This window comes from Tursiops truncatus, chromosome 8 (genome assembly GCF_011762595.2).
Source record: "Tursiops truncatus isolate mTurTru1 chromosome 8, mTurTru1.mat.Y, whole genome shotgun sequence".
Lineage (NCBI taxonomy): Eukaryota > Metazoa > Chordata > Mammalia > Artiodactyla > Delphinidae > Tursiops > Tursiops truncatus.
This window is the reverse complement of record NC_047041.1, coordinates 97,750,065-97,777,639: the sequence shown is the minus strand read 5'-3', so window position 1 is coordinate 97,777,639 and position 27,575 is coordinate 97,750,065. Positions and strand designations below refer to the sequence as shown.

The 27,575-nt window shown below is 40.0% G+C and overlaps 2 protein-coding genes across 2 annotated transcripts in view; both read right to left on the bottom strand.

Moving 5' to 3' along the window:
* STX3 (syntaxin 3) overlaps positions 1-27,575 on the bottom strand; it is a 143,646-nt gene that overhangs the window by 1,910 nt on the left and 114,161 nt on the right. Inside the window, exon 9 of the mRNA XM_073808995.1 lies at positions 1-3,956. This exon is cut by the window's left edge and continues 1,910 nt beyond it. Coding sequence (XP_073665096.1) covers positions 3,885-3,956 — 72 coding nt within the window. The 3' untranslated portion in view covers positions 1-3,884. The remainder of the gene's footprint in view (positions 3,957-27,575) is intronic.
* Positions 17,580-27,010, bottom strand: OOSP3 (oocyte secreted protein family member 3). Its single transcript, XM_073807946.1, has 5 exons — positions 26,989-27,010; positions 26,568-26,743; positions 24,303-24,367; positions 18,236-18,389; positions 17,580-17,751 (listed from the first exon to the last, which is right to left on the bottom strand). Exons 1-5 carry the CDS (start codon positions 27,008-27,010, stop codon positions 17,677-17,679), a joined length of 492 nt encoding a protein of 163 aa, XP_073664047.1. The 3' UTR covers positions 17,580-17,676.

Here is a 27,575-nt window from a genome sequence, read left to right as displayed (position 1 = left end):
GGCCCCTCACAACTTCCTGTTTCCTGAGTGGGCTTTGGCTCAGGGTTTGACCAAATGAAGGGCTTCCTCCTACTAGGGTGGCTGCTCCTCCTTGTTTCTGAGATGTGGACTAGTTCTATAGGCCAGAAATGTATGACAATAGAATTTCTGGATCTGTAAGTATCATGCAGCCATGAATATTATATACTATTGTTTTGTACATCTTTGTTCATTATTGCTTTCGATATTTTATTGTATGATCATGCCACAAATTATGTGTCCAGTCTTTGCTGAAGGACATTTAACTTGCCACCAGTTGCTAGTTTTCATAATGTTGCTATTTACATCCTTGTACACAGCTCCCCCTGCGTATGTATGAGTGTTCCTGGGTCTTCTAGGGTGCAGTTCCAAGGGAGTGGAAATGCTAGGGTGCATGAGCGTGTATATGTGGACACACACAGAAGATACAATTCTACTATTGCCTAGATAATTAGCAATTCCTCAATACAGTTATTGTACTTGTTTATCCTCCCTCTCGAGTTTCTCCACACCCTCACCAACACTTGGTTTCAGGAAACGATATTTGCCAGTCTGGAAGGGGAAAAGGGTGCTTCTGGATTTTAATTAACTGTGTCATGATTACTAATGAGATTGCTTTTTATCACATTTCCTCTTTTGTATACTGCCTGTTGATGGCTTTTGTCCACTCCCTGTTGATGGCTTTTGTCCATTTTGTATCAGAATTTGTTTTATTTTTCATTTTATATTGGAGTATGGTTGATTAACAATGTTGTGATAGTTTCAGGTGTACAACAAAGGGATTCTGTTATACATACACATACATCTATCCTTTTTCAAATTCTTTTCCCATTTACATTATTATAGCATATTGAGCAGAATTTGTTTTTCAGTTGATTTGCATGACATTCTTTATACATTCTGGATACTAATCCTTGTGGATTTGCAAAGTATTATGTTATTTCTTAACAGTGTTTACGGCAACTTTGGGAACAGAAATGTTTGATTATTTTGTATTGTGGTAAAAAAACTTAACATGAGATCTACCCTCTTAAAAAGTGTACCATACAATATTGTTAGCTATAGGCACAATGTTGTACAACAGAGCCCTAGAACTCACTCATCTTGCCTAACTGAAACTTTGTACCTGTTAAATAAAAACTCCTCATTTCCCCTCCCCCAGTCCTGGCAACCACCATTTAACTGTCTGCTTCTATGAGTTTGAATCTTTTAGTTAAACATATATAATAACTCTTTCTCTTTTTTGTGTATCTATTATATATTTTTGGTTTCTGGGTACCATGAGGTTAATATAAAGCAACCTATATACATATATGTGATTATTTTAAGTTGCTGATCGCTTAATTTTAAATGCATTTTAACAACCCTTCATTTTTACCACCCTCTCCTCATGATGACTGTTTTTGACACCATACCTTACATTTTTTTGTTTTGTGTGTCCCTTAACTGCTTATTGCAGACATCATTTTACTACTTTTGTCTTTTAACCTTCCTTTGTACATGGTTGACTTACTACCTGTATTGTATATTTACCTTTCCGGATGAGCTTTTTCCTTTCATGATTTTCATGTTTCTAGTCGTGGCCTTTTCTTTTTTGCTTAGAGAAGTCCTTTTAATATTTCTTATAAAGCTGGATTGGTGATGCTGAACTCTTTTAGCTTTTGCTTGTCTGTAAATCTGAATGAGAGCCTTGCTGGGTAGAGTTTTCTTGGTTGTAGGCGTTTCCCTTTCATCACTTTAACTATATCATGCCACTCCTTTCTGGCTGGCAGAGTTTCTGCTGAAAATTCAGCTGACAGCCTAGTGGGAGTTCCCTTGTAGGTGACTTGTTTTTCCCTTGCTGGTTTTAATATTCTCTTGTCTTTAATTTTTGCCATTTAATTACAATGTGTCTTGGTGTGGACCTCTTTTGATTAATCCTGTTTGGGACTCTCTGTGCTCTCTGGACTTGGGTGACTGTTTGCTTTGCCAGGTTAGGGAAGTTTTCAGCTATTATGTCTTCAAATACGTTCTCAGACCTTTTCCTCTTTCTCCTCCTTCTGGGACCCCTATAATGTGAATGTTAGGATGTTTGATGTTGGCCCAGAGGTCTCTTAAACTGTCCTCACTTCTTTTCATTCTATTTTCTGTTCAGCGTCAATGATTTCCACTACTGTCTTCCAGCTTGCTGGTCTGTTCCTCTGTATCGTTTAATCTCCTGTTGATTCCTTCTAGGGTATTTTTCATTTCAGTTATTGTATTCTTCATCTGTTTGTGTCTTCTTAAATTTCATAACTCTTCATTGAAAACTTCTCACTCTCACTCTGTTCACCCAGTCTTCTCCCGAGTTCCCTGAGCATCTTTATGGTCATTACCTTGAACTCTTTATCCGTTAGATTGCCTATCTCCATTTCACTTAGTTCTTCTTTGGGGGTTTTATCTTGCTCCTTCATTTGGAACGTGTTCATCTATCTCCTCATTTTGCCTAATTTGCAGTTTTTATTTTTATGTATATGGTAGGTTGATTACATTTCCCAGCCTTGGAGAAGTGGCCCTTTGTAGGCGATGTCCTATGTGTCCCAGCAGTGCACTGCCCCCTGGTCACCAGAGCTATATCTTCTAGGGATTCCCCCCCGCCCCCGTCATGCAGGCTGTGTGGGTCCTTCTGATGTGGTGGGCTATGAGTGGTCTTGTAGGCATGGCTGGTCCCAGGTCTGATTGGTTGCCAGGGCCTGCCTGGAGGCTGCCAGTTGCTGGTTGGCTGAGCTAGGTCATGAGAAGTCTGGCTGTGAAAATCTGGGGGTCTCTGGGGTAGTGCTGGCTCACTGGTGGGCAGAGCCAAGTTCTGGGTTGAGTGGTTATGGGGCCAGAATTCCCAGATCTAGTGTCAGCCTCCTGGTGGGTGAGGCCAGTTCCTGACACAGCCGGCTGCAGGGTTGAGGGTGTCCTGAAGCTTGTGTCAGCCCACTAGTGAGTAGGGCTGAGATCCAGCAGGTCCCCAGACTGGTGCTGCCTGCTGGTGGGCAGAGCTGTGTCCCAGACTCTCTGGCTGTAGGGCCCTGGGATATCCAGTCTAGTGCCTGCGTACTGGGCCAGGTCCTGGGCTCTGTGGTGGACAGAGCCATGCCCAGGGATGGCTGTGGGTTCAGGGGTCTTAAGGCAGCCTGCCTACTAGTGGATGGGGCTGTGTCCCCACCCAGCTAGTTGCTTAGCCTGAGGCATTCCAGTATTGGTGCCTACAGGCTGGTGGGCAGGGCTGGGCAGTCCTGAGGCTAATAAGCTAGAGGGAAGATTACAAAATGGTCCCTGCCAGCACCCATGTCCATGTGATAGAACAAGCTTCATAAAATGGCTGCCACCAGCGCCGATGTCCCCAGGGTGAGCTCCAGTTGCCTCCTGCCTCTCTAGGAGCCTCTCCAAGATCAGCAGGTGAGTCTGACCCAGGCTCCTTTCAAATTACTGCTCTACCCTGGGTCCCAGAAGGTGTGAGATCTTGTGAAAGCCCTTTAAAAGTGGAGTCTTTGTTTCCCACAGCCTCTGGGTCTCCTAAAATCAAGCCCCACTGGCCTTCAAACCCAAGTGTTCTGGGGGGCTTGTCCTCCCAGTGCAGGACCCCCAGGTTGGGGAGCCTGATGTGGGGCTTAGACCCCTTGCTCCTTGCGGAGAACTCTGAAATTGTAAAATTATCCTGTTGTTTGTGGGTTGCCCATTCAGGGATATGGGTCTTGACTATACCATATCCTCCCCCAACCACACCTGTTTTGTTGTGGTTCCTTCTTTATATTTCTAGTTGTAGAGGATCTTTTCCGGTAGATTCCAGTCTTTCTCATCAATAGTTGCTCTATAAATAGTTGTCATTTTTGGTGTGCCCATGAGAGGAGGTGAACTCAGGGTCTTCCCGCTGTGCCGTCTTGACTCAGCTCCTCAGGAGTGTCCGTTTTTATTGAAGAGTAACTCCTCTGAAAGGAAAGGGAGAAAGAATCGATCAGGCGAAGTCATCAGACAAAGACTGAGACGTGACTGTCTCTGTGCCAGTCCAACAAGGGATTCTAAAAATTGCCCTTTAGAGGAGTCCCAGGTTGGGCGGCAATGGCTAGACCTTTGTTCCAATCTTGCTGAGGCATGGGTTGGAACCCCCAAGAGAAGAGTATGATCTCTGCCCAAAGGCTAAAGGAGCAATGGAGTTAACAGCTGGAGGCTATTCTGGGATGGGCAATGCATCTTTCCTTGAAAGGAAATACGAGCAGCACATCTGTGGATGCCACAAATAACAAACTGGTTCAACCCGAAGAACAGTCCATAAACAAAGATGTCTAAATAGATCTAAAGGCATGTATTTCCTTTTTCTCCCATTTTATCCAAAAAGGAGTTTCTGAAAATTGCCTTTGATTTGGTACTCAAAGAAAAATTTAACAGGCTAGGCCAAAAGAGAGGGTAAAGAGATTGATTCTGCAAGATGGCTGAGGTAAGGAAACTTACAAGTAGCATTTCTTAACATTGCTCAATGGCCATGAAGCTTTCTTTAAGTACCCTGTTTCTAAAGTACTTCCAGAACAGAAATTATATTTTTTAATTGTTTGTATTGGGACACTAACTGGGGTCATTTTAAATAAGAGTTTAACCCCTAAAACTTTGTCTAGAATTTTATAACCCAAACTAAGGTAAAATATCTTTCAATTCCAACATCAGTCGATACCTGGATCCTAAAAATAATATTATTAAGAGTACAGAATGGTGGTTTTGAGTGTGCAGGTAACCCACAGTAAAGGGTAACCCAGAAGACTCCTAAAGTTAGGATTCAAAGACTTCCTAAAAGAATTAAATGCCTGCATAACAATGTGTGTTTTGAAGATTGAAATTGTCAAGTATCCATAACCATCCGTAACACCACGCATATAATACTATAAATGAATCATTGTCTGAAAGACAGAGTCTGAAAGATAGAACATTCTGTCTCGAGATCTATACACAAACATTTACTCTTCTTTTCTTAGAAACAATGAACATAGGATCTGTGCTCTGTGTTTTTGTCTTTTCAGGAATCTGACTATGTCCCATTGGATCATTCCCCTGTGCGCCCTCTCTTCCATGAGAGAGAAATCTGGCCATCCGCTTGCATACTCTATGCAAGTTCCTATGCATACTCAGGAACGCTATTCCTATAGCTGCTTAAGAATTGTGCATCAAATAGGCATCCAAACTTAGTAGTTTTCAGAAAGCTGTGATTCGTTATGCTATAAGCCATCCCTCACTTTAAAAAATAACTTACTTCTAGTCAAAGAGGAAATTAAAGGTATCTAGAGACAGGGACTTCCTTGGCGGTCTAGTGGTTAAGACTCCATGCTTCCACTGCAGGGGCACGGGTTCAGTCCCTGGTTGGGGAACTAAGATCCTGCATGCCACGTGGCACAGCCAAAAAGAAAAAAACCTAGAGACAAATGAAAACGAAAACATGACAATCCAAAATCCATGGGAGGAGGCAGCAAAGCAGTTCTATGAGGTAAGTTTATAGTGATACAATCTTACCTCAGGACACAAGAAAAATCTCAAATAAACAACCTAACATTAGACCTAAAGCAACTAGAGAAAGAAGGACAAACAAAACCCAAAGTTAGTGGAAGGAAAGAAATTGCGAAGACCAGAACAGAAATTAATGAAAGGTACAATCTCCCAAGACTGAACTAGGAAGAAATAGAAAATATGAACAGACCAATTACAAGTACTGAAATTGAATCTGTGATTTAAAAACTCCCAACAAACAAAAGTCCGGGACCAGATGGCTTCATAGGCGAATTCCATCAAATATTTAGAGAAGAGTTAACATCTATCCTTCTGAAACTATTCCAAAAATTGCAGAGGAAGGAATACTTCTGAACTCATTCTATGAGGCCACCATCACCCTGATACCAAAACCAGACAAAGATACTACAAAAAAAGCAAATTATAGGCCAATACCACTGATGAACACAGATGCAAAAATCCTCAACAAAGTACTAGCAAACTGAATCCAACAATTCATTAAAAGGGTCATACACCATGAACAAGTGGGATTTATCCCAGGGATGCAAGGACTTTTTAATATCCACCAATCAGTCAGTGTGATACACCACATTAACAAATTGAAGAATAAAAGCCATATGATTACCTAAATAGATGCAGAAAAAGCTTTTGATAAAATTCAACATCCATTTATGACAAAAACTCTCCAGAAAGTGGGCATAGAGGAAACATACCTCAACATAATAAAGGCCATATATGACAAACCCACAGTTAACACCACACTCAATGGTAAAAAGCTGAAAGCCTTTCCTCTAAGATCAGGAACAAGGCAAGGATGTCCACTCTCACCACTTGTCTTGGAAGTCCTAGCCAAGACATGGAAGTAACCTAAATATCAATCGACAGATGAATGGATAAAGAAGATGTGGTAGGGGCTTCCCTGGTGGCGCAGTGGTTGGGAGTCCGCCTGCCAAGGCAGGGGACATGGGTTCGTGCCCCGGTCCGGGAAGATCCCACATGCCGCGGAATGGCTAGGCCCGTGAGCCATGGCCGCTGAGCCTGCACGTCCAGAGCCTGTGCTCCGCAACGGGAGAGGCCACAACAGTGAGAGACCCGCGTACTGAAAAAAAAAAAAAAGATGTGGTACATATATACAATGGAATATTAGCCATAAAAAAGAATGAAATAATGCCATTTGCAGCAACAGGAATGGACCTAGAGAGTATCATATTAAGTGAGATAAACCAAACAGAGAAAGACAAATATGATATCACTTATATGTGGACGCTAAGATACAAATGAACTTATATATAAAACAGAAATAGACCCACAGACATAGAAAACAAAGTTATGTTTACCAAAGGTGAAAGGGGCTGGGAATAGCAATAGATTAGGAGTTTGGGATTAACATATACACACTACTATATATAAAATAGATCACCAACAAGGACCTACTGTACAGCACAGGGAACTGTACTCAATATTTTATAATAACCTATAAAGGAAAAGAATTTGAAAAAATTATATATATAGATATACATATATATGTGTGTGTGTGTGTGTGTGTGTGTATAATTGAATCACTTTGCTCTACACCTAAAACTAACACAACATTGTAAATCAACTACAATTAGAAAAACAAAACTAAAGAGCTATACAATCTATGCTCTTATACACCATCTGTGGCTGAACTGTGGTATTTTCTGAAATTCTACATTTAATAAGAGGCTGCCAACAGTTAAACCGGAAACTAACTGATTTGTGGGACTCACTAGGAAGACTTACATATCCAACAAAACTCAAAAGTCTGTGTTTGGTTCCTTGGAATGTACTGCAGGACAGTTAAAAAGTGTCTATCTGCAGACACCTGATAGAACACAGAAATTTAAATGGAAGTTATTTCATATGTCATGAGAAGGTTTGCACATTTAAACTAAGAAGTTGATAACATATGAGTGCTGTCTGAAATGACCTTCATGGCTGTTGACTCTCATCTACCTTTCAACACACTGGGGAAAAAACTATCTTCATCTTAAAGGGTCTAGGAAGTTCTATTCACTCAATGAAGCAGAAGTTATTGGATTCAGAAGATACATATGTAAGTTATACAGAGTTTTAAATAGAGCAAGAAAACAATGTTAGTTAACCAAAAAGGATTACTTGAGAACACTAAAGTTACCACATTTTTCAAACAATTTAGCTGGTAATAGATGTCCTCACCATTTTGGGACATTATTGCATGATTAAGGGTATTATTGTAGCTACTCATAACTTATATAAATGATTTGGGACACTGTCTAGTAATGCAAACATCTCATTATTATGATGAAAATGTATCAAGTCCAAAACACTCCTCTGCAAACACTAAGTGGTAATAATAGTACAGTTGTACAAAAACACTTCCCAAGAATAAGTTTAGAATGGAAATTAGATATTATAAAATGCTATGAAGAAGGACCCCAAAAAAGGTTAAGCTCAGAGATGCAAGATGAACACTGCTACAATACAGTTGGTCCTAAGTCAAACTATTGTTTGAATTTAGTATTTTGGGGTGACCTGGAAAAAGGCAATAGTAATACCAAAAGTCTTACTACAAGTATTTATTGTGCTTTAAATTTCTGACGTTTCTCCATTTCTGTTCACCAACACATCCATCTTCTCTTATTTTGTGGGGATAAAAATAAGTCTTTATTGAAGTATGAGATCTGCAGCAAGATTGTTTCCTGCCCTCATCCCACCTATAGTGAGGCTATGGCTAGAAGTGCCTGGGGCACCACGTGGGGCCACTGAGAGCTTCCCGCAGACATCTCCCCTTTCAGAACCAACGTCATGGCTGGCCCACTATTGTGGGTTTTCTTAGGATTGCAAGATGCCCTCAGCAATAACCATCAGGAAAGTTTGAAGGACAAGGGTTCTTACTCACAGGTCCTGGAGGGTACACAGCCTATCTAGGGCCACACGATGAGGTCACAGGTAGAAAGGGAGCCCGGGCCTGGGGTTCTGCTTTTATTGGGGTCCAGGGTTGGGGACCTAGGTTTTTGCAGACACACCCTTTACTCATGAGTTTATAACATTAGGAGTAGGAATTAAAGAGGCCAAATGGTCAGTTACCTAAGTCTATGAGAGATGGGGCCTGACTCTATCTGGTGATGTGTTTTTTTTAAATAGCCATCTTTGAAGTGGATGCATCGGCAACCAAAAGCTTAAGTCAGGCACTTGCATCATAGTCCAGAAAACCATCAGGAGTTTATACTACAAAGATATACATTATATAATGTAGAGCTATAGCCTGTGTAAGCTAAGTGGGTGAAACAAAGCCAAAAGAAGAGTATTTCATGACACATGAAAATTAGGTGAAATTCAAAGTTCAGTGTCCATAAAAAAAAAAGTGTTATTGAAACACAGACATGCTCATTCATTTGCATACTGTCTATTGCTACTTTTGAGCTACAATGACAGAATAGTTGCAATAGATATCATGGTTTACAAGGCATGGCTCACAAAACCTAAAATATTTGCTATCTGCCCCTTTCCAGAAAAAGTTTGCCAACCCAACTAGAGGGTCCTGTGTAGAGGATACCCCAAGTACACAAATGAAAAGGGGAAACTCACTCTTCGTCTCCTACTTTAGTAAATGCCCTCATTCTTAGTAGAAAACCTACTTTTCCCTCATTCTGCATTGTTCGAAAGCAAAATTAGTCGCATGGCACCTTATTACAAAGACAAATTCGGAACAAGTATTTGGACTTTATAAAAGCAAAAAGACAAATATGTGAGAAATGCATCCTACTCTTACCTGAATCTCAATCTCACAAGCCATGACAGGGTCAAACCAAACCAAACCAAAACAAAACAAAAAAGCCTACCTCAACTCAGTCTGCCGACTCATGGGTCACTGGACCCAAATATAATTCATTGCCTTATACACATTTTTGAGATTCAGTCTCCTCTTCCATAACTAAGAAATCAAAGTAAAAGAAGTCCCATTCTATCCCTGTTGAAATAGAAAAATATCATGTTGCAATTCTGATCCCCTTCCCCAAAAGTACTCAGGGAAACTCAGCACAGCCAGGTGACAAGAATTAAGAAATATTCCAGGGCTTCCCTGGTGGCGCAGTGGTTGAGAGACTGCCTGCCGATGCAGGGAACACGGGTTCGTGCCCCGGTCCGGGAAGATCCCACGTGCCACGGAGCGGCTGGGCCCGTAAGCCATGGCCGCTGAGCCTGCACGTCCGGAGCCTGTGCTCCGCAACGGGAGAGGCCACAACAGTGAGAGGCCCGCATACTGAAAAAAAAAAAAAAAATTCCAGTAAAGATGAGTGATCCCTACCCATCGGCACGCAATTCTTATTCCTCACACTCTTACTTCTTTTCATCCGTTAAACCCTCCCACTTCCACCAAAAAATTGTACCCTGGAAAACAGATTCCTTCCCCCTTTTCTGTATCCATGGCTGCAAAGTCCATACAGTGGATGCTCAGTACATGTTTGCTGAAGTGATGAAGTGGTACCCAAGATAGCATAGCCTAACATCAGAACGGAGACTAACACCGGGACTGTTGGCTTCGTTCAACCTGAGCCCTTGTTTGGCTCCCTCTCTGACTTGTCCAGGATTGTGTTATCTGTTTGCCTACTTGACATGGCCACCCGTCCAGAATTCATCGTTCTGTGCAAACTGTTCATCATTAAGTAGCATCATAATCCACCTGACTACCCAGGCCCCCAATCCTAGACGTTATCTTTGATCCCTCTATTTCCTTTACTCCTTCACCCTCCATATCTAGTCCACCAACAACTCCCGGTCATTGTGCTTTTCAAAAAGATCCCAAGTCTGTCCACCTGTGTGGCCACAATGACTTCCTCTTTGTCCTTGTTTGGTGCCACGCTCTCTTCCGCATCAGGGCTTTTGCATTTTGTGTTCCCTTAGCCTGGAGTGCCCTTTCACTGAAGCACTGGTGGCTGGCATGCTCTCCTCCTTTCTCAGCTTGGACGTCACCCCCTTAGGAGGCCATCCCAGAGCGTGCTGCTTCTAAGCCCTGCCCTTCCCCACCCAGTTTCCGTTTTTACCCACCACTATCACTTTAAACCACTTGCTGCAATATGAAATGATCAATTATTTGTTGTTTACTGTCTATCTTCTATGCCAGAAAGTCAGCTCCGTGAGTTCAGTGGCCGTGTGTTTCCTGCCAACTGCGTATCTCCTGGGACCTAAAGCAGGGTCTGGCATTGAACAGGTGCTCCAACATTGTTCATTAATATGTGGGAAAGAGAAGTTTGACAAGAAAGGAAAAATCACCCGTTTGTTTCCCCGTGTTCAGAGAAGAGAAATAAAAGGCAAACAATATCACTTTCAAGAAAAGAAAAAAGAGAGATTTTCTTGGACAGTGAGTTGGTTCTTGAAGATGAAAATCTCTGCTGGGAGAAAAGACAGCCTCTCAAGCTAGACTGAAAATGCCTCAAGGCTCCGACCTTTGCTTTAGACTCTGGATCTTCATTCCCTGCCCCGCTCCCCTGCAGCATAGACTAGGCCCCTCCCCTGCCCCCTCCACAAATACACAGGCACACACACAGGTGATCTTGGAGAGACAGCGGTGAGCAGTCCCAAAGAGAGATCTCAGTTCCCTGCCCAGGAATTCAACCTGGGCAGCCTGGATGAAAACCAGGACTCGTAGCCACTAGACCACCAGGGGCTAGAGGCTAGAAGCAAAGTTCCCCTGGCTCTTACCCCCATTGAAAGCAAGAGTGTTTCAAGGAGGCAAAAACTGTAAAAACAGGTACAAAGTTTATTATTAGAGACACAGCATAACATATGGGAGAGCACACAGAGAAACAGTTTGTCTAAGTCAGAAGCAAGGCAGAAAGGATACGGGCGTCCTCTCTAATGAGGAGTGCAGTCCTTCCGGGTCTTTGTTTACATTTGGCCAATTACCTTGTTTCTCTTTCACACCTGACCTGTCCTAGGACTCTCCCCAACATATATGTGCAACGTTTTGCTAAGATGGATCCCACTGCAGAGGCCTATGGGTGCATGTCCACACTTATTATGGGGTGGCACCCCCTCCCATTTTGTTCCCCAAGGAGCCTTGCTGTGCGTATGCAGACAGGGAAGTTTTCCTTGACCTCAGGAGTGGTCATCTTATCTCTTTATTCCAGTCAGAGCTCAGCTTCTGCCACTAGCTTTGTCCTTGGAGTGTCTGGGTGAGAACAAAGCTTCAATTTTGCTCCACTCGACAAACACCAGCTGTCCAGCCCAGGGGCCCATCTATCTCCTACCTCACAGGGAAGAAAAATAAATACTGACTTCTCTGGGGACTTCACAACCAAACCAGACATCGTGAGCTGCCTTCCCTGCAGGTGGCACTGTTGCATAGGTTTAGAAGGAGCCATGAGGGCCTTTTGGAGGAGAAAAAAGTCAGGGTGAACTTCCATTCGCTCATTTAACAAATCTTTGAGCATCTGTTCCAGTTGTTCCCTTGAATCTAAGATTCTTCCAACTTTAGATACACCATTATTTTATGGACCACTAAGATTAAAGAAGCTACCAATTAATCTGACACATTTCGTTACTTAATCTTAGAATCATTCTATGCAAATTAAAAGAGCTCTGTGGACATTTTAAATCATATCACTCACATGCTACAGACAAAAGCAAATGTAAACAAAGTAGCTGGTGAAAGTAAATCCTAAAATATTTTCATCACGAGTCTGCGTCTTCCAAATCACTTCCTGGCTCAGAATCATCAGTCCCTGTTTTCTCACATAATTATCATGCTTTGAGCCATCACAAGCACTGATAATGCAATATCTCTTAAAAGAATGCTCCACTCTTATCTCCAGAATTGCCTGTCCATCGGTGACCCCAGTTTCTCAAGTTTCCATGCTGACCCTCTCTGATCTTACCAGGAGGTGTCAACAGAAAATTTCAGATCAAATTCTTCATGTGCAAGTGATCGCAGCTACAGCACACCTATCCACCAGCCAACTGTAATGTCATTGATTATAAAGCCTCTAAAATTTGGGTGTCTTATTATATGAAAAAAAAAATGTGCTTGTTAGAATGAATGAAATACGTTCTATGCCAGGTTCTGTTCTAGGCACTGGAGATACAGAAGTGGGGGGAGGAATCTCCTGGAGCTGATACTATAATGAAGGGATACAGAGAATATGAAATAAATAAGTAAAATATGTATCATATTAGATGGTGATAAACACTACAAAAGGTTTAGAGCTGTACATGGGATAAAATTTAAAATAATTTTCTCAGTCAAGGAAGGCCTCACTGTATAACTGAATCACTTTACTGTAGACCAGAAACTAACACAACATTGTAAATCAACTCTATGTCAACAAAAATTTATAAAAAAATAAATAAAACTTCACAGCACAAAAACAAAAGGCCTCACTGAGAAAGTAACATTTAAGCAGAGACCTGAAGGTGTCAGGTGAGCCAGCCATAGAGGAATAGGGGGCAGTGAGAATTCTAGGCAGATCATCAAGGTGCCAAGGTCCTAAGGCAGGAGCATGCCTGGCCCATTCAACGAATGACAAGGAGGTCAAACAGCTAAAACAGAGTGAGGGCAGACATAGCAGATGTGTGGTTGCCAAGGGAGAGGGGAGCAGGGGAGGGTTGGATTGGGAGTTTGGGATTAGCAGATGCAAACCATTATATACAGGATGGATAAACAACAAGGTCCTATTGCATAGCATAGGGAACTATATTCAATATACTGTAATAAGCCATAATGGAAAAGAGTATGAAAAAGTATACGTATGTATAGCTGAATCCCTTTGCTGTGCAGCAGAAATGAACACAACATTGTAAATGCTTCAATAAAATAAATTTTTTAAAAATAGAGGAGGATGGGTTAGCCTGGTAGGAGCTGAGTGCTGGCACGCCCTAGCCCTCTTCCCTAGAATATAATAAAACCAGACTGCAGAGTGCTTCCTGGGCCATAATTAAGACTGGAGTTTTTACGGTGAGTCAGAATGGATGAATAGGCAGGGCACAGAGGTCTTTTAGGCAACGAAATTATTCTGTGTAATATTTTAATGGTGGATACATGCCCAAACCCATAAATGTACGAGAGTGAGCATTAAGGTAAACTACAGACTTCGGGTGCGTATGATGAATCTACGTTGACACATCAACTGCAACAGAAGTGCTGCTCTGGTGCGGGATGTTGATAATGGGAGGCTGTGTCTGGTGGGGGGGGCAGGGGTATATGGGAAATTCCTGTCCCTTCCTCTCAATTTTGCTGTGAACCTAAAACTGCTTTTAAAAAATTAAATCTTTTTTAAAAAATAAGAATACATATTATCCCTCTCTATTAGTAGTATTTAAAAAAACACCTTTACACATATTTTTTCCTCCCATTCTCTTATTTTTGTGCATGTGATAAGAACACTTAACCTAAGATCTATCCTCTTAGCAAAAGTTTAAACGTACAGTATTGTTAACCACAGGCACTATGGTGTACAGTAGATCTCTAGGACTTACATAGCATGGGGATAACTGGATATCCACATGCAAGAGAATAAAATTGGACCCCTATGGCACACCATTCACAAAAATCAACTCAAAATGGATTAAAGACTTAAATATAAGACCTGAAACTGGAAAACTCCTAGAAGAAAACATAGAGAAAATCTTCTTGACATTGGCCTTGGCAATGATTTCTTGGATATGACACTGAAAGCACAAGTAACAAAAGCAAAAATAGACAAATGGGACCACATCACACTAAACAGCTTCCGCACAGCAAAGGAAACCATCAACAAAGTGAAAAGGCAACCTATGGAATGGGAGAAAATATTGGCAAACCACATATCTGATAAAGGGTTAATGTCCAAAATAGCTTAAATAAATAAATAACCTGATTTTAAAATGGCCAAAGGACTTGAATAGATATTTCTCAAAAGAAGACGTACAAATAACCAACACATATATGAAAAAGTGCTCAATATCACTAATCAGGGAGATGCAAAACCACAGTGAGATATCACCTCACATCCGTTAGGGTGGCTATTATCATAAATGAAATATAACAAGTGATGGCAAGAATGTGGAGAAAAAGGAACCCTTGTGCACTGTTGGGAGGAATGTAAATTGGTGCAGCCACTATGGAAAACAGTAGGAAGAGTCTTCAAAAAAGTAAAATAGAACTGACATAGGATCCAGCGATCCCATTCTGGGTATATATCTAAAGGAAATGAAAACAGCATCTCAAAGAGATATCTGTCCTCTCATGTTCACTGAGGCACCACCCACAATAGCCAAGGTATGGAAGCAACCTAAATGTCCATCAGTGGATGAACGGATAAAGAAACTATTATATTTACATACAATGTGATATTATTCATCTTTTAAAAATAAGGAAATCCTGTCATTTGCAACTTCATGGATGAACCTGGAGTACATTATGCTAAGTGGAAGAAGCCAGACACAGAAGAACAAAGAAATACATGATCCCACTTATATGAAGCATCTAAATAACGTAAGTAATTAAACTCATTGGAGAAAGTATCATGGTGGTTACCAGGGACTGAGGCAGAAAGGAGATGCCTTAGTCATCTAACAAGGAGATGTCGGTCAAAGGGCGTAAAGTTTCCCATTGGCCTTTGTTGTTAGGAGCAAATACTCCTGTCAAAACCCCCACGCTGAAGGCCCATCACTGGCAATCATTCAATTAAATCACCATCAACCCAATATATCTCACCTATTTGGCAACAGCCCAGACCTAGTAAACATCAAGGGACTAAGGAAAAGCAGCTCTCTTAACCACACAGAGGCCTTCATCTTGATAATGAACGCTCCCAGCAAGGACTGTTCAGGAAACAGAAGGTGAAGGTTTAGGAAGCCTCGCGAGATTTTAGGCCTGTGCCTGTGCTCAGGTGCAGAGTTCTCCACCAAAGGAAAACGTTTACAGCACTAGCACTCAGCCTCCTGAAAGGAACACTTTTATGACGGCTCTGGTACTCAAAAGTGTACGTAGGGCTCATACAGTGAAACAGCTCTTTTCCATGTTCGTGGACCTGGGGAATCTCTGAAATTCCTGAGAGTTTGTCCTACAGGTCAAGTGACTTATAGGGGCCTTTGTGGGATCAGTTTAGGGATGCCACGAAGCTTTGTCTTAACTGATGGGGTTCTTTGATTACGTACTCGAAGTCATTATTTCAGATTTAAGGTGAGTTCTCCAAAAATATTTTGTTAAAATGCATCTATCTCCCTCTGGGGCACTGAGGGGAGCAGCTACAACAGACTTGAAGGCTTTTATCCATCTAGACAGGCAAGTTGAAGGGGATTCAAACCTAGAGGACCATCCTAGCCTGCTATGGAAATAAGCTTGGTGGAATCCCACCCTCCAAAGTGAGTTCTTAATTAGCCTCAGATCAATTGAAAGTACTGTCAAATAAGAAATCCCAAACTCATTAGAAAAAAAAATTATCCATTTACCTTGTTCCTAGAATCCAAGAGTGAAAATTAAACTCATCCTATTGACCTTGGAGAAAGGTAAAGAAATATTCTTACTACAGCTGTTCCCAGTAGGCCTGCAGTGTAGTCAAGCCTTGTATTCTGTCTCATTGTTGACCCGATGGTGGTCATTTCCACCATGGCTACTAAACCTTTCTTAAAGGACTTAAGCTACCAACAGGAAAGGATTATTATGTTTCTACTGAATTGAAAATATGACGTGTCCACAATTCAGAAAACCGCTAAACAGTAGAACAGTACTGCCTGCATCTGCCAATATTAACAACATCTGTGGAAGATTAGCGTATAAAAGACACCATTCAGGTCTGGCTTTGCTTCTTGAAAATGGCAATTCCACCTCTTAGGCTTTGTTCTCTGATTTGAAAAGTGAACTTGATAAAGAACACCTTGTAAAAGTGCAGACACACAAGCCAATGTTATTCGGGCTCTATATTCAAGGTGTAATTTATAAGAAAAAGAAAAGAACCTTTCAAACAACTGGAAAATTAAAGGATATAACATTTATATGCCCACCACTCAGCTGTAACAGATTTTAACATTTTTATGTTTGTTTCAGATATAGTTTAGAAATAAAACATGACAATGTTTTATTGTTTTAATGTTAGCCCTTCCACACCAGCACCATGTGCCCCTACTTAACGCAATTCTCCTTCCCTCTCCTGAGATAGTAACCATGATCCCCATGCATGGTTTTACACTTTTACTAAATGAGTATATATATATAGGTAGCGTTCGTTTTACAAATATAGCACATTTGTATATTTTTAAAGCTTTACAAGTGAGGTCATGCTAAAAATATTCTGCAACTCATCTCTAAGAGTATTAAACTGACAGACCTATGGCTTATTCATTGTATCTGCTACATAGGACTTAAAGTTTGAACATATGTTGTTCTCAAAGTTTTCCATAAATTCATTCATTTAGTCATTAAAACAGTCCTAGGAGGTAGATATTATTTTCCTCCCATTATACAGATGATCAAGTGATACATGGAAGAATTAAATAACCTGCCCCGAGTCACACAGCTAGTAAGTGGCATGTAATCTGCATAGGATCAGACTCTGAGATAAGGGTTCAAAGCTCAAGATTGGTTCAAAAGGAGCACAGTAATACAATAGCTAATATTGAGGAGGGTTCCTGGTGGGCAGGTGTGCTTCATTAAGTGACAGGTGGAACCACGCACCTTTCTGAAAGTTCTTTATCAACTCTGTCTTTTCCAGCTTCATCTTCGCTCACCATAAGAAGTCAAACTAAAAGAATTTGAATGCGTTACCAGACAAACTACCAGTACCTCTGTCCGTGGTTTACTGAATGCTACTAACAGCTGTGTGGGTGACAATGACTCTTCCACACCAGCCTCCCAGCCTAGGCCCTGTTTTGAGGTTAATTATTCAGACATCAAGAAGTATAGCCACAAAGACACAGCATGTTTTATTTGTAGAATCATCTCTCCATAAAAATTATATATTTATATATATCTTATCATAAGAGAATATGCAACGGCTACATTGCCACTTATTTATAAGAAACACTTTTTTAAAACATATAAAGCATTAGGCACTACCTGAACCCTAACTTCTAGATGACCTCTCAGGACGTGGCACAGAAAAGTTCCAAAATCTATATTGATGGGTTTTAAAATTAAAGAATGCTATCGTAACAGAGTTATCAAGATTGCCACAGAATAATCTAGAACAGAACCACATTTGCACTCTCATGAACTAAAGAATGAGGCATTTTAAGTGGAAGTGACTGATGGGATGGCTTTGCCAGCAGAATAAAAAGACAGGGAGTTAATAAACAGCCGCAGTGTAGTTGCTGACACACTCAGTACAGAGAACACACTGACTAACGCTCTGACCACTGAATATTGAGCATCTACTATGTGCTGGTCGTCAGAGGGAATGGTTGAGGAGATTGAGACACTTGACGATTTTTATCCCAGTAAAAGCTATTTAAAGTGAATGGTTTGCTTATCAGATTATGTTTAAACCAGACTGGAGATTTAATGAATCTGACATGATAACGGGGGTGAGGGAAGATTTATCAATAAGACCAGAACATATATAAACACATGGAAATAGCATTTTCTTCCCAAACATGACTGTAATTAATGTAAGACATCACGTAGACACCATTTAAAACAAAAACCGAAAAACCAAAACAAAAACACTAATTAGCAGAGCTTTGGGCTTTTTCTTTCCTTATATCAACCCCAGCACCTGCTGCCTGTTCTAAGGATCCTCACCGAGGAGTGTTGCAAGTATGGAATCCAAGGCAATTCAAACAGGTAAGGGTTGGTTAAGTTCCAGGAAGAACAAGAACTGGTAGAGGGAATATCATTTTTGAACTTTGTAAGATTGTTGTTGATAGTGCTTGGAGTGGCATCCAAAAATGGTGAGCTACAAGTTTTAAAGAAGAGAAAATCTGCAGGTCGGGTTACATTTAAAAATAAACCATCGAGTCTCATTTTGGCTTGATTCATTGCTGTCCACCCTACTTTAATAGTCATAGGTTCAAGACCACCACCACGCTGCCCCTACTGGATTTTTTAAAAATTTTATTGAAGTGTAGTTGACTTACAATATTATATTAGTTTTAGGTGTACAATCTATTAAAAATTGCATATTTTTCTAGATTATACTCCCTAAAAAGTTGTTATGAAATATTGACTGTTTCCCTGTGCTGCACATTATATTCTCGTAACTTATATTATACCTTGTAGTTTGTACCTCTTAATCCCCTTCACCTATGTTGCCCCTCCTCCCACTCCCTGCCCTTTGGTAACCACTAGTTTGTTCTCTGTCTTCGTGAGTCTGTTTTATGTTTGTTGTATTTTGCAGAGTCCACCCATCAACAGATGAATGGACAAAGAAGATGTGGTATATATATACAATGGAATATTAGGCATAAAAAAGAATGAAAATTTGACATTTGTGACAACGTTGATTTGGGGGGAGGGGGAGTGGGAATAACACTATTAAGAATTCCACCTCCGCCTCCCAATGACCCGCTATTGAAGAATCTATTCCCCAATATAGAGAATGTTAGCTCTGATAGCCTTATGAAGAAGTTATCCAAAGACAGCTCTCACTAGCATAAAGTAAGAGTCCTAGATCTTTTAAATTTTCCACTCATAAAATACCAGAACAGTAAAAGGGTTATTTCATTGATCCTTAAAATATAAAAAAAAAAAGTTTAGGGGGGGCCTACCTGGTGGCGCAGTGGTTGAGAGTCTGCCTGCCGATGCAGGGGACACGGGTTCGTGCCCCGGTCCGGGAAGATCCCACATGCTGCGGAGTGGCTGGGCCCATGAGCCATGGCCGCTGAGCCTGCGCGTCTGCAGCCTGTGCTCCGCAACGGGAGAGGCCGCAGCAGTGAGAGGCCCGCGTACCGCAAAAAAAAAACAACAAAAAAAGTTGAGGACTTTTTCCCAAAAGCCATAGGGTCATGGTATCTATATTAAACAAGCACCCGAATTCCCTTTTAGAAAAAAAACCTTTTTCAATCCAATTATGTGCATTCGGGTGCACAGGATTTATCTAAGTTACCAAAATTGGAAAACATTAGGTCTTGTATAGAATAGAGAATTATAAACTGAAGTCAGGATTTAATTTCTTCTAAATGTTTGGCCTTAAAGAGTGGACAATGAGGGCTTCCCTGGTGGCGCAGTGGTTGAAAGTCCACCTGCCGATGCAGGGGACACGGGCTTGTGCCCCGGTCCGGGAAGATCCCACATGCTGCGGAGCGGCTGGGCCCGTGAGCCATGGCCGCTGAGCCTGAGCGTCCCGAGCCTGTGCTCCGCGACGGGAGAGGCCACAACAGTGAGAGGCCCGCGTACCGCAAAAAAAAAAAAAAAGGTCTTTTTTGTCCCATTAGGTTTTCTCCAGGGGAGTGATTTTTTAATCAGTTCTCTGTTGTAACATAATGCAGAAAGAGGTCACTGGAAAAATTCCTTTAAGGTGTATTGTTTTCAGGTGCGTGTCACAGGCCAGCTGGTTCTCATTTTACTTTCTATGAACTACTTGTTAAAAGTAAAATGTTTATAGCACAGGGAGATCAGCTTCAGTGCTTTGTGACCACCTAGAGGGGTGGGGTAGGGAGGGTGGGAGGGAGATGCAAGAGGGAGGCAGGCAGACTCTCAACCACTGCGCCACCAGGGAAGCCCAAAAAAGACCTTTTTAATTGAAGTATACCATCTCACACAGAAGTTTTAATGAAATTGGAACAAGAAACAGATCAATTCAAGATGTAAGATCTTTACATTAAAGTCTCTTCCCATGGATTCTGAAGAGACTGTTTCCACAAAGACCACTAAGAAAATTCCAGCTCAGGCTTTGGACCATCGGTGCCACCAGTTAGCATTTCTGGAGACTGAAATTGTGAAATTGAAATGACGAATGGCCAGGCTAGAAACAAAGGCTACAGCTTCTACTTAATAATTTTACTCGGGAGATTTGGCTTCCAACATTACCACAGTGCTAGAAAGATTACAGAGAAGCACTTTTATGTAAAGCCATGATTGGAGTTTTGTGTCTTCTGACTACGTGCTTACTGGGGAGACATTCAAAAACACTGTGTTATGGCAAAATAAAAATTTCCATAATCCTAACACAGGGACAACCTCTGTAAACACATTTAGGTGTATACTTTTGCTGTTACTCATGTTTAAATTGTCATACTGGATTACCATTTTTCAACCTGTTAATTTATACAATAAATATTCTCATGTAAATAAAATATTTCCAAGGACATTTCATAGGCATATAACATTCAGTAACGTGTTGCTATTAAATGTGTTATTTCAGTCAAAATTCTATTAACTGGGGCTTCCCTGATGGCACAGTGGTTGAGAGTCTGCCTGCCGATGCAGGGGACACGGGTTCGTGCCCCGGTCCGGGAAGATCCCACATGCCGCAGAGCGGCTGGGCCCATGAGCCTGTGCGTCTGGAGCCTGTGCTCCGCAGCGGGAGAGGCCACAACAGTGAGAGGCCCACGTACCACAAAAAAAAAAAAAAAAAATTCTATCAATTGTATATAAAGTATGGAAAATGGATACTGTGTGCTCCTTATTTCTCTTATTAATTAAAAATGTATTCAATAGTAAGTTCCAGTATAGCAGAATAAAGATCACCAAAAATTCACTTCTCCAAAAGGGAACCCTCCCTACACTGTTGGTGGGAATGTAAATTGGTGCAGCCACTACGGAGAACAGTATGGAGGTTCCTTTAAAAACTAAAAATAGAGTTACCATATCATCCAGGATTCCCACTCCTAGGCTTATGTCCAGAGAAGACTCTAATTCAAAAAGATACATGCACCCCAATGTTCATAGCAGCACTGTTTACAGTAGCCAAGACATGGAAGCAACCTAAATGTCCATCAACAGATGAATGGATAAAGAAGATGGGGTATATACACACAGTGGAATATTACTCAGCCATAAAAAAGAATGAAGCATTGCCATTTACAGCAACATGGATAGACCTAGGGATTATCATACTAAGTGAAGTAAGTCAGACAGAGAAAGACAAATATATGGTATCACTTAATGTGTGAAGTTTACAAAATGATACAGATGAACTTATTTACAAAACATAAATAGACCCACAGACATACAAAACAAATTTATGGTTGCCAGAGTGGGAAAAGGTGGGGTAATGGGTAAATTAGGAGTTTGGGATTAGCAGACACAAACTACCATATGCAAAATGGATAAACAACAAGGTCCAGCTGTATAGTACAGGGAACTAGATTCAATATCTTGTAATAACTACAATGGAAAAGAATCTGAAAAGAATATATATATATATATATATATATATATATATATAAAACGGAATCCCTTTGCTGTACATCAGAAACTAACAACACTGTAAATCAATTATATTTCAATTAAAATAAAAAAAACACAAAAATTCACTTTTCTAAAAAATAAAAGACAAAAAAACTGGCAGAAACTGTCAAATTTAACTTTCTCACAATTCTAGAAATTAACCTAAGGCTTGCAACCATCCAAGGAGCATGTATTCAAGACTAACGGTGGAATCGCAGTAAGAACAATGAGCTCTGTGACATTCTAAGTTGTCCTATGCCAATTCCTATCTCCCCAGCTCCATAGTAGCCATGAAAACCAACAGCCTAGCAGAACCCAAAGAACACAGAACAGTCTGGGGCTCCCTAAAATCCCATCCCCAGAGAACTGTCATTACTGGAGCTCTGTGGAAGTTTTCCTGAAATCCTGGTCTTAATTTGACTTAACTCAAAATATGCTCAATTTGAATAGACCTAGATCAAGTAAGCAGATTGAATTAATAATTAAACACTACCCACAAAGAAAAAATCCAAGCCTACATGGCTTCACTGGTGAATTCTACCAAACATTTAAAGAATTAATACCAATGCTTCACAAACTCTCCCAAGAAATAGACGAGGACAAAACTGCTCAACTCATTCTATGAAGCCAGTATTACCCTGATACCAAAACCAGACATCACAAAAAGAACTACAGACCGATATACTGTATGAATGTAGATATGAAATTCCTTAATAAAATACTAGAAAAATGACACATAGACAAATGGAAAACAATAGGGAGAGCCCAGAAGTAAACTATTACATATTATAGTCAATTAATTTATGACAAGCCAAGAATACACATTAGGGAAAGTAGAGTCTCTTCAATAAATAGTATTGGGAAAACTGGACAGCCATATGCAAAAGAATGAACCTGGACCACTATATTACACCACATATAAAAATTGACCCAAAGTGGATCAAAGACTTGAACATAAGATCTGAAACCATAAAACTCCTAGAGGAAAACATAGGCAATATATTTCTTGACACTGGTCTTGGCAATGTTTTTTTTGTTTTGTTTTGGGTCTGACTCCAAAAGCAAAGGCAACAAAAGTAAGAATAAACAAGTGAACTACATCAAACTAAAAAACTTCTGCACAGCAAAGGAAGTCATCAATAAAATTAAAAGGCAACCTACTGAATGGGAGAAAGTATTTGTAAATCATATATCTTATTAGGGGTTAATATCCAAAATATGTAAAGAACTCATACAATTCAATAAAAAAATCCAATTTTTAAAAACAGGCAGAAGATCTGAATAGACATTTTTCCAAAGACAACATGCAGGTGGCCACCAAGTACATGAAAAAATGCTCAATCATCAGGGAAATGCAAATCAAAACCACAATGAGATATCATCTCACACCTGTTAAAATGGCTATTATCAAAAAGGCAAGAAATAAAAAATAAATAAATAAAAAATTAAAAAAATTTTTTAAATTTAAAAAAATGGCAAGAAATAACAAGTGTCAGTGAGGATGTGAAGAAAAGGGAACAATTGTGCACTGTTGGTGGGAATGTAAATTGGTGCAACCACTATGGAAATCAGTATGGAAGTTCCTCAAAAAAAATTAAAAATAGAATTACCATATGATCCAGAAATTCCGCTTCTGGGTACTTATATGAAGAAAATGAAAACACCAATTCGAAAAAATGTCTGCACCCCCATGTTCAGTGTAGCATTGTTTACAATAGCCAAGACATGGAAACAACCTAAGTGTCTACTGATGAATGAATAGATAAAGAAAATATATACACACACATACACACACACACACACACACACAAATGGAATATTATTCCAGGATAAAAAATAAAATCTCACCATTCACGACAACATGGATGGACCTTGAGGGCATTATGCTAAGTGAGATAAGTCAGATAGAGAAAGACAAATACTGCATGATCTCACTTATATATGGAAAGTATACATAACATACTTAAAAAGCAAAAACAAACAAAAAATTCCAAGCTCACACAGAGAACAGACTGGCCAGACTGGTGATTACCAGAGGCAGGGATTGGGGGTGGGCAAAACGGGTGAAGAGGGTCAAAAGGTACAAACTTCCGGTTACAAAATCAATAAGTGATGGAGATGTAATGTACAACATAGTGACTCTAGTTAATAATACTGTATTGCATATTTTCAGTATACTTTTAAGTATATCTTGAAAGTTCTCATCACAAAAAAATGAAAGTTTGAAGCTACGTGTGGTGATGCATATTAACTAGACTTATCATGGTGATCATTTTGTAATATATATATAAATATTGAATCATTATGTTGTACACCTGAAACTAATGTAATGTTATATGTCAATTATACCTCAATAAAAATTTTTAAAAAGAAAAGAAATTCATTCAATAAGTACATTAAAAGATACGCAATATCATTAATCACCAGGGAAATGCAAATCAAAACTACAATGATACCATTTCACACCCCTTGAGGTTACCAGAATCCAAAAGACAGAAAATAGCAAGTGTTGGCAAGGATGCGGAAAAATTGGACCCTCATACACTGCATGTAAAATGCGACAGTCACTTTGGGAAAGTCTGGCAGTTCCTCAAAAATGTAGCATTACCACGTGACCCCGCAATTTAACTTCTACATATTTACCCGAGATAATTCAAAACTTGTGCACAAATGTGCATAGCAGCACTATTCATAATAGCCAGAAAGTGGAAACAACCCACCTGTGGTATATCCATACAATGAACTATTATTCAGCAATGAAAAGGAATTAAGTATTGATATATACAATATGGATAAACTTTGAATACATGCTAAGTGAAAGAATTCAGTCACAGAAGGCTACACATTACATGGTTCCATTTATATGCAATGTCGAGAATATGCTAATTTATAGAAAGAGAAGTTACATTAGTGGTTTCCAGGAGCTGGGGGAAAGCAGACCGGGGAGTGACTGCTAATGGATATGATGAGGTGCCTTTTGGGGGTGATTAAAATATTCTGGAATTACATAGTGTTGATGATTGTACATCTTTGTAAATATACTAAAACCACTATATTGTACACTTTTAAATTTTTTAAATAAACTATTCTTCCCTACTCCACGACGGGTAGTTAAACCAAGTGATAAAGCCCTGCTCTTTTTTTTAATGCTAACTAATGGAATTCTAGATGCTACCCTTTGATGGAAAATCTTCATAATAAATAAAAGTAAACCTGAGAAAGAAATGAAGCCACCAAGGAAGAGATCCTTTGTACCATATAACTTGTTCAAAGAATCTGACTTGGTAAGGTGTTAAATCAAAATCCCCCTCCCCCACCCCTCCACCCAGTCCTGGAACTTGAGAATTTTCAAAACCATAAACCAAATTGTTCCACACATACAAATCTATCCTTGAAAGTATAATTTCAAAAGGGTCTTGTAATACTGAAAACTTTAAAAATGGTTTCCATGCCCTAAGAAAATAACCTTTAAAGAAATCTGTAGCTCTGATGGATTGTTTCATTTCATAGTTTTCTGTCCCTGTCATGACATTGTAGTTGATCTCTGTGCATCGCTCTTACTACCTCTTATTTAATTCTATAAACTTTGTAAAGCCATGCTATCAATCTTTTAGCCTTTGTTGTTTTTCCCTTATGCCCATAATAAGTCATGCTTTGAAATATGAGAAAGGTACATGAAGGCGAAAGGAATTAGAAATATGCGTACTTCAAAAAAGAAGTTGAATTAGTAAGTTTTCTGGATGTAAAGTAGTAAACTGAAGGAAACTGGAATTGTTTATATCACTCACAAACCACACACCTCTCAATAGATAGTTGAGTTATTCTCCATATAATGTTTCTCTACATACATATTTTTTTAGTTCATGTTGTAAAACCACTGCATGTTAAGTGCAAAGTCCACTTTTTCTTCCTCCACCAAAGGTCAATGTTGAATTGCCTGAAAGTTCCTGTCAGAAAATGCAGGTTCATTCCCGCTCTCCCGCTCCTTAGTTCTATTACCTTAGACAAGTTACCTAGACTTGACTTCACTCTAGCTATATAACCACAAAGAAAAATGAAAAATAGAGGAGGTTGTACCACCAAGGATCAAAAAATTACAACCTTAGCCAATAACTCCAAGGAGTATATTTGAAAGGGCAATTATAGACCAAACTCATTCACGGACAGAGATGTAAAAATTATCAAAGTACTAGCAAATTCACCTCTCGTCAAACATTCTCAGATGTCTCCTTCTGAATCCCCCTAGTGCTTTCTATCTCTGACAAACATTGCAATCCACAATTTTCCATTGCCTCCTTCTTCCAAAGAAGGATGTAAATCTCAATTTACCAGTATCTAAGCTTCAGTCCTTCCTCTGTTGGACAGCTCCATGACTTGGGGTAAATTGTTAGCCTTTTTAGCCTCAGTTACTTAACATGAAAACTGGGAATGATACGTTCTTTTCAGTGTTTCTAGACTTTAGGAGATCTAAGGACCAAAGATGTATGAGTGGTTGAAAAGTCATAGTAAAATATAGGGCAATGTATTCTCCCCAATGGGCCATGAGCTTTTCAAGGCCAATTCCTGGGTCCCATTGGTCTTTCTATTCTAAAAGTATCAAACTCGAGTGTCATAAAAATGAGCAGGTTCTTCACCTTTGGCTTTGACCTTGATTCTACCCATCTTGCACCAGCTAAGCACAGCAGCCACTGCAAGGTAAGATGGGGGGCGTAGTTTGTTATTGTGAAATGGTCACAGCTCTTACCTCTTTCTGAATCCCACACTCAATGACAAGATAATTAAACTCATACCCCTTCTCAGTTAGGCTGGTGACAGGACAGCCAGTTCTCAGAGACACTTCATCAGAATGCAAGAGGCGGCCTTGACCAAGGAGAGTCAGTGGAACAACAGCCCAGAATGTAGAAGTACACCCTATGGACACTGTTGAAAGAATCCAAAAAAGAAAGATTCAGATAGAAATTTTTGTCCTAGAGGACACTGAAAGAAAATGTGAGCTTCTTATTAAAATATATATATAGATACATATATATATTTATCTATGTATATGTATATGTATATGTATATGTATATGTATATATACCCCTTAGAACACCCTTGACAGATGCAGTGTGATTGTTCAGATAAAGTCATAACAGTTGTGAGTGAAAATTAACCTCAGGTCAGACTTGCAGGCTTATCTGGAGACATCCTCCGTCTCCTTCACCCAGTGCCATTTCCTTAAAAACTACAGACTTAAGCTAAATGTGGGATGCTATCTCTGCTTCACTTGCTGTGTGGGATTGGCCCCAGACTGGAGCAGCCTCAAGCTGGTATGATGGCCTTGGGTCTACATGACAAAACCAGTGTAAATGATGGGTGGGACACGAAAACAGCAGCTTCTCTGTAGCCTCTGGCCCTCCTCTAAAGCAGCCAAACACACCTTTTGTGGGTGAAGAGACAAAGGAAACCATATATTCGAGCAATATATGGTTCTGCCAATGTAATGAAGATCTGTACCTGCTGTGTCTCCTGCCCTGTATCCTTCTATAAAGCAAAATGAAGATAGTCTTAGATTAAAGCCTACTGGCGTCTGGTGAGTCTGACTGTGAAATCGAATCATCCACAGCCGTGGGCCCTCATTAATTCTACTACAAGGAATATATCCTAAGGAAGTTTTTAGATAGAGATGTAAAGGCATTCTTACAAATAAAGCTATCCATCACTATATTTTCATGATAAGGAAATACTAGAAATAAAAAAATGTTTAAAGTAC

Excerpts from the sequence above, each read along its gene's own strand:
- OOSP3 (XM_073807946.1), bottom strand. The coding sequence starts at position 27,010 with ATGTCTCCAGATAAGCCTGCAA. Across the intron at positions 18,390-24,302 it reads TTTCTGTCTTTTGGATTCTG|CTCACCATTTTTGGATGCCA; the intron begins GTAACCTCAAGG and ends TAAAACTTGTAG. Across the intron at positions 17,752-18,235 it reads CATACTTGCAACACTCCTCG|CCATCCCATCAGTCACTTCC; the intron begins GTGAGGATCCTT and ends CTGCTGGCAAAG.